Source organism: Bison bison, unplaced genomic scaffold, assembly GCF_000754665.1.
Source record: "Bison bison bison isolate TAMUID 2011002044 unplaced genomic scaffold, Bison_UMD1.0 scf7180017864166, whole genome shotgun sequence".
Taxonomy (NCBI): Eukaryota; Metazoa; Chordata; class Mammalia; order Artiodactyla; family Bovidae; genus Bison; species Bison bison.
In genome coordinates, this window is record NW_011494738.1 from 2,489,887 (window position 1) to 2,497,917 (window position 8,031).

At 38.1% G+C, this 8,031-nt stretch overlaps 1 protein-coding gene across 1 annotated transcript in view; it reads left to right on the top strand.

Moving 5' to 3' along the window:
* The window catches only part of PSME4 (proteasome (prosome, macropain) activator subunit 4), a 100,173-nt gene that overhangs the window by 90,508 nt on the left and 1,634 nt on the right, over window positions 1–8,031 (top strand). Inside the window, exons 43-47 of the mRNA XM_010841697.1 lie at window positions 320–448; window positions 1,540–1,695; window positions 3,478–3,640; window positions 6,736–6,869; window positions 7,572–7,710. Of these exons, the coding sequence (XP_010839999.1) occupies window positions 320–448; window positions 1,540–1,695; window positions 3,478–3,640; window positions 6,736–6,869; window positions 7,572–7,706 (717 nt within the window). The 3' untranslated portion in view covers window positions 7,707–7,710. The remainder of the gene's footprint in view (window positions 1–319; window positions 449–1,539; window positions 1,696–3,477; window positions 3,641–6,735; window positions 6,870–7,571; window positions 7,711–8,031) is intronic.

Below are 8,031 nucleotides of genomic sequence, written 5' to 3' on the forward strand. Positions count from 1 at the left end.
TTTTAAATAAGAGACTTTGTCTTTCAGTGATAAAAATAAAATACTTATGGATGAAATATGTTTGGTATTTGTTTCAAATAATTGAGGGAGGGGGAACAATAGGGGAGCAGAAAATGAAAGGAATAGCCATGAATTTGTCATTGTTGAAGAATTGGTTGATTCATGGGAATTCATTAAACTGTTCTTTAGTTTTGTATATGTTTGTTTTTTCTGTAGAAGTTGTTAAAAATGTGATTTCTTTCATGTAAGGATGCCTTTGTACTTACTGGCTGTTTTTTAATTTATGTCTTTGTTTTGTTTTGTTCTTGTTGTTCTCTAGATTGCCCCAGTGGAAAATGACAATAGCTATGATGAACTGAAAAGAGATGCAAAGTTATGTTTATCACTAATGTCTCAGGGGTTGCTTTACCCTCATCAAGTGCCTTTGGTACTTCAGGTGCTAAATCAAGTAAGAGTGTATATCAGAAACTTGTATCTTTGGTTAGAATTTTGGTTTACCATTCTAAGAATTTCACAAAGTCACCTGTGATACACACACACAATACCTGCTATTTGCATTCATTGTGAATCTTCTTTTAGCATGAGAGAAGACATATGTCAGCCAAAGAAACAGATTTAGAATCTGTACATGGCTTTGCCACCAACGTCTGTGACTTTGTGCAGGTCACTCAACCCCCATGTTTTCTGTATACATAAGGAGCTAATTCTTGGAACACCTTGGATACAAAGTGCTTATTGGGGTGGGGGTGAGCATTCTCTTTTACCATTTCCCCTTTATTTTATTCATTTCTGTTTTCTGATTTGTGGTAAAAAGACCTAAGTGAGTGTCTATTTTCTGGCATTTTTATTTATTTATTTTTTTTTATTTAAATTTTTTTTTTTTTTTTGGCCACACTGCATGGCATGTGGGATCTGTGGGATCTGTGGGATCTTAGTTCCCCAGCCAGGGATCAAACCTGCACCCCCTGCAGTGGAAGCTCAGGGTCTTAACCACCACGGAAGTCCCATAGCTGCATTTTTAGTGACTCTGTGCTCAGCTTTACCCAGTTATTATGTGTGTTATATAGAAAATGGACACTTTCCCTCAGTTTTCAGATTTTTAAGTTTGATTACAACTGAAAGATATTTTTTAATAGCCTCAAATGGTATTTTTTTATGCAGTAGACTATAGTAGTTCTCCATTTTGTTTGCTTTAACTACCCTACCTACTACTATCAAAAAGTAAAAAGTAAAATACTATCAAAAAGTAAAATACAATAATATGCAGCCCTTGGAGGAGTTAAGTCATTAATTATAAATAACTCTTCTAAAATTGACTTTCATCCATGTGTTCCTTTCCTTTCACTCTCATTCGTATATTCAGAATACGTAACTTCACCTGAGACAGCTTGTGTGCCCTTTTGTTTAGAAGGAAATACAAGATGAGCTTGCTCTGGCTGTACTTGTAAAAGTAGAGTTACATTGCAAATTTCTATTATTTGTGGATAATGCCACTGTCATCTCATGTTCTGGTCATTTCTACTAATTTCTCATTCACAGACAGCAAGAAGCAGTTCTTGGCATGCTAGATACACAGTGCTGACCTACCTCCAGACCATGGTGTTTTATAACCTCTTTATTTTCCTAAACAATGAAGATGCAGTTAAAGACATCAGGTGGCTGGTTATAAGTCTTTTGGAGGATGAACAGCTAGAGGTAAAATTTAAGTTATAGCAAACTGAAATTTGAATAAATTTAAAGAAAGCATTTTGGTGCCTCTAAAAGAGTATTTACACACTAATATGTAAAGCAACTTTAATTTTAACATAGCCCTTTGTAATTACTTTTGATACCCCAAGTGTAAACAAACACTGGACACATTCTTGTTCTGGCTTCTCTTTGCAGTTGGGCAGATAACACTGATGAACCAAAGTCTTCTTATCTATGAAATTGCAAATGATAACGCTGTACTTATTTTACTGATTTTTAAAGGGCTAATGGGTATGTGTATGAGAGCAGTTTCAAGAGAATGAAAATCTACACATAGGTGCTATTATTCAGTAGATTTAAGAAAAGATTGTTATCCCTGTTTATTTTCCTTGGTAGAGAAATCGAAGTCAGCTTTTGCTAAGGAAACATTAATATTTGTACAAAAAGACCATGTTAGTTCACATCAGCCTAATGCAAGAAAAGCATGATGTGATAATTATGGAATAAGACGTAACTTTCTAAATTGGCCTTAGGTTAAGAAAAAGTAATTGAAAGTTTTGTGAAATTTTTGTTTATTTTATTTTGTGGACTTTATGGGTTTTCCATATAGTGGAGCACTCCCAGTGATTATATATATTTTATTTGAGAGCACTGAAAATACATTTGTATCTATAGGAAACTGGGACTGGAAACCTATTAATTTTGCATTCCAGCTTGCTTGTGTCCTTTGGAGCAGATGTGTCGAGTTACTGAGTACTTACACCGTAGCCGTAACTCTGACAAGCTCCAGTTAAAATATTTGCAGCTCTCTGTAAATTGTTTTAGAGGGTTTGTTTTTTTGTGTTTTTTTTTTCATTAAAGAATAGAAATGGAAAGGTGGAAATCTCCAAGGACAGTGTTTCGTACCTTTAGATATTATAGCAAAATGGACTGTTTTCTGAATCTTGTTTTAGAACACTTTTATAGATTATGTTTATATTTTATTCCATGTAGTAGGCTTAAACTTAGCTGTTACTCTATGCAACCAAGTATGAAATAATAAAAAATTTTATAATGTATTTCATATATTATAATGAGAATAGCAAAGAATATGTTAAGTACCCCCAAACTGTCACACTGAAAAATTGAAGAAAAAATGTTTTGAAGGAATAAGTGGCAAAGCATTTTTTCAAATTATTACTGCCTTTCCTTACAACTGTTTAGGAGAAACTATTGTGATGTGTATAACTTTTTACAGCTTTTTTTTGTCTTCCCAAAACTTGAGTTCCCACTTCAATTTGAAAAAACTATTAGTATTTCTATAGACTGTATTTATAGTCTTAAAACAGCCTATGAAGTTTGTAAGAATTAAAACGGATATAAATCTCTACTGTGTATGCCAATTATAGAAATTATCCTGTGTCTTTATTACCAATGAAAATAACAACGGCAGTTGTTTTAAGGGATGTAGAGTCTAGGAAAGTTTTATTTTAATGTCAGGCTCTGGCACTGCTTTTACAGTTAAACTCCAGATAAGAAAAACTCAGTCAGTGGGAAAAGACTGTACGGAAAATTTTTTATAGCATGGGTAAGCGTTTACTTTCTGTAAGCCTGGTGTTAGTGACTCATCTGTTTTGAGGCCAGGACCCTTTAAGAGCCTGATGGATTCTCCATTAAGAAACTGCAAAAGAGCATTCACACAGTTTGAATACAAATATCAGGGAAAGTCCCCACCCCACTTCCCACACCACCCTCCCCACCTCCCCAGGCTTAGGATCTCAAGTCTAATGGAAGTGATTATCTCTACAGGTTAGAGAAATGGCTGCTACCACCTTAAGTGGTCTGTTACAGTGTAACTTCCTTACCATGGACAGTCCTATGCAGATTCATTTTGAGCAACTTTGCAAAACAAAACTACCGAAGAAAAGGAAGCGTGACCCTGGTTTTGTAGGAGATACGATTCCTTCTGCAGGTAACAATACTGGTAGAAAATACCTTTTGGGAATTAACTGGGCTTGCTCAACAAATATTTATTGGATGCTTGTAGGAGCCTGGTGGGCTGCAGTCCATGGGGTCGCTAGAGTCGGACACGACTGAGCGACTTCACTTTCACTTTTCACTTTCATGCATTGGAGAAGGAAATGGCAACCCACTCCAGTGTTCTTGCCTGGAGAATCCCAGGGACGGGGAGCCTGGAGGGCTGCCGTCTCTGGGGTCGCACAGAGTCGGACACGACTGAAGCAACTTAGCAGCGTGCTAGGTACCAGGAATAGCTGCTTTTGAGAAGCTTTGCATATATAGAAGGGAAGACCTGGGATATAAAAGCTAAAATTGAGAAAGGTACGAAGGAATGTGTACACTGCTGCATACAGCTATTAGAGTAAATCAAGTCTGTACCCACTCACCTGAAATTGCTCTATAAAGAGAGGTATCCAGAATTAGTTATTTTTGAGGGTTAAAATATTTGTTTTTAGAATTTACAACTTATGTGTGGTGCTAGTAGTAAAGAATTCATCTGCCAGTGAGACATAAGAGACACGGGTTCAATTCCTGGGTCAGGAAGATCCCTGGAGGAGGGCATGGCAGCCCACTCCATTATTCTTGTGTGAAGAGTCCCATGGACAGAGGAGCCTGGTGGGCTACTGTCCATAAGGTCTCAAAGAGTTGGACACGACGGAAGCAACTTAGCACACATAGCACACACACACTTAGAGAAGAAACTAAGTAGACAAACCAATTCTTGCTTTCATTTGGAGAGGGGAATATCATTACTTCACTAGGCATTTGGTGAGAGTGTGAGAAGACTCATTCTATAGAAGCTTGCACTCTAATTGAGCATCAAGGTAAACAAGACAATGAGATCTGATTGACTGTGTCATGTTTAAAGAGAAATTTAAATGTCATAGCCAAAAAGCATCTGATCTATGTTATTGAAGTATAGTTAATTTAGAATGTTGTGTTAATTTTTTCTATACAGCAAAGTAACTCAGTTCAGTTCAGTTGCTCAGTTGTGTCTGACTCTGCGACCCCATGGACTGCAGCACACCAGGCCTCCCTGTCCATCACCAACTCACAGAGTTTACCCACACTCTTGTCCATTGAGTTGGTGATGCCATCTAACCATCTCATCCTCTGTTGTTCCCTTTTCCTCCTGCCTTCAATCTTTTCTAGCATCAGGGTCTTTTCCAGTGAGTTAGCTCTTTGCATCAGGTGGCCAAAGTATTGGAGTTTCAGCTTCAACATCAGTCTTTCCAGTGAACACTTAGGACTAATTTCCTTTCAGATGGACTGGTTGGATCTCCTTGCAGTCCAAGGGACTCTCAAGAGTCTTCTCCAACACCACAGTTCAAAAGCATCAATTCTTTGGTGCTCAGCTTTCTTTATAGTCCAGCTCTCACATCCATACATGACTACTGGAAAACCCATAGCATTGACTAGACAGACCTTTGTTGGCAAAGTAACATCTCTGCTTTTTAATGTGCTGTCTAGGTTGGTCATAACTTTCCTTCCAAGGAATAAGTATCTTAATTTCATGGCTGCAGTGATTCTGGAGCCCAAAAAAATAAAGTCTGACACTGTTCCACTGTTTCCTCATCTATTTGCCATGGAGCGGTGGGACTGGATGCCATGATCTTAGTTTTCTCAGTGTTGAGCTTTAAGCCAACTTTTTCACTCTCCTCTTTCACTGTCATCAAGAGGCTCTTTAGTTCTTTCCTTTCTGCCATAAGGGTGGTGCCATCTGCTTATCTGAGGTTATTGGTATTTCTCCCGGCAATCTTGATTCCAGCTTGTGCTTCTTCCAGTCCAGCGTTTCTCATGATGTACTCTGCGTATACGTTAAATAAGCAGGGTGACAATATACAGCCTTGATGTACTCCTTTTCCTATTTGGAACCAGTCTGTTGTTCCATGTCCAGTTCTAACAGTTGCTTCCTGACCTGCATACAGGTTTCTCAAGAGGCAGGTCAGGTGGTCTGGGATTCCCATCTCTTTCAGAATTTCCCACAGTTTATTCTGATCCACACAGTCAAAGGCTTTGGCATAGTCAATAAAGCAGAAGTAGATGTTTTTCTGGAACGCTCTTGCTTTTTTGAGGATCCAGCGGATGTTGGCAGTTTGATCTCTGGTTCCTCTGCCTTTTCTAAAACCAGCTTGAACATCAGGAAGTTCACGGTTCACATATTGCTGAAGCCTGGCTTGGAGAATTTCGAGCATTACTTTACTAGCGTGTGAGATGAGTGCAATTGTGCGGCAATTTGAGCATTCTTTGACATTGCCTTTCTTTGGGATTGGAATGAAAACTGACCTTTTCCAGTCCTGTGGCCACTGCTGAGTTTTCCAGATTTGCTGGCAGCATCCTCTTTTAGGATTTGAAATAGCTCAACTGGAATCCCATCACTCAGTTGTATATATTTTTTCTTCATATTCTTTTTCATTATGGTTTGTCATTGGGTGTTGAATATAGTTCCCCACACTGTACAGGGGGACCCTAGTGTTGATCTGTCCTGTATTCAGTTGTTTCCCTTTGGTAATCCCAGAATCCAATCTTCTCTCTCCCCCCAAAAACACAAGTCTGTTCTCTTTGTCTAGCAGGGTCTTAATTATGTCATATAGTTACCTAACGGGAATTTCCAATAACATAACAGTGAAAGTGTTAGTCGCTCAGTTGTGTCTGACTCTTAGTCACCCCATGGACTGTATTCCACCAGACTCCTCTGTCCAAATGAAATACCAGCATACAATAAATTCTAGTTTTTTTTAAGTTGAACACTTTGTTTTTAATAATTAAGTACCAAAGTATTTTTAGGTCTGTACTGAGAATTTGAAAACACTTTAACTTGTATCACTGAAAAGAAAGAATAGAGAGCCTATAAAATATAGGATGCAGGATGTTTTAATTTAGGCTTAAAAGCATATTTTTGATAATGGTGCATATCCAGGGTCATTTAAAGGTAGAAATTCACACATTGGAAACAACTAGCATAATTGAAAACTAATTTATCTCACTGTAGCAAGTACAATAGAGTCCTGTGCATATCTGTTTATATAAATGCTTTTTTCTTTGCAGAGTTGGTGAAACGCCATGCTGGGGTGCTGGGACTGGGTGCATGTGTTCTTTCTAGTCCTTATGATGTTCCCACCTGGATGCCCCAGCTCCTTATGAATCTCAGTGCACATCTGAATGACCCTCAGCCAATCGAGGTAAAATTCTCCCTTGTTGGTTTCTTTGCACATATATTAACAGTGATAATTTTCTAAGAAACCATTTAGACTAATAATTTTCTGTATACTCTGGGCCGTCATCTTCGATGAGGTTACTACTACTGCCTCTGCCAGAGCCAAGTCTGCTCGTCAGTAGTTACTAAAGTCTTGCAGAGACCCCACTGTTTTCTATATTTGAGATCTTTTGTTAGCAAGAAAATTACCATGTCTTCTGCCCTTCCCAGTCCAGTGGAAGCAAAGTGTATTGCCAGTATTGTCAGGATATTTAAATTTTATACTTCTGTTTCGCTTGCATTTTATACCTAGGAAGTATCTAACCAAAGGCTAATGTTAAACAGGAAAATGTGATGGTATTATTTACTGAACACCTGTGTTCCTACATTAAACAACTTGAAAGACCAATGACTTTGTTCTTTTCACTTGGACTAAGTATATATTAACTATATATTGAAACTGATTTAACAATGTGGTATGAGTTCTAGTCATTTGTCCCAAAGTGAAGCTAGTACCAATTCTAAAGAAATAATCGTGGTGGCTTTTTGAGGTAAGTTTGGTTTATTGGTTGTGTAGCGCTTGGTGAAGTGTAAGATCTGAAGTCCCGAAGGATTGTTACTTAAAGGTATCCTGAACATAATCCTGGAGAGGTTAAAGTGAAATGTATGTGGGTTGCTTATCCTACAGATGACTGTAAAAAAGACATTATCCAATTTCCGAAGGACACACCATGACAACTGGCAAGAACACAAACAGCAATTCACTGACGACCAGCTGCTCGTTCTCACCGATCTCCTTGTGTCACCCTGCTATTATGCATAGAAAGGTGAGGCAGCGAAGCATACAAAAGTCTGTTTTCACGACTTTTGCTGTGACCCAGTGAAAGTTCCCGGAGAATTTTATACTTTTTTTTCTCTGCTTTAGGTATTAAGCAGAGAATTGATGTGACAGCTTTTACGGGCTTATGGTTAAATAGAAGAAAAGAGCTCTTACTCATAATTGCCTCTGAGTGGGGCCTGGCCATTTTGGGTTGTCCTAGGGATTCTGGGTTCTACAGTTGTGAAAATATTTCATCTCGGTTCTTAAGTATTTGTTATCCATTCTGTATTAAAGAGGTAGGACCCAGAAGCCTTTCTATTGAAATAGG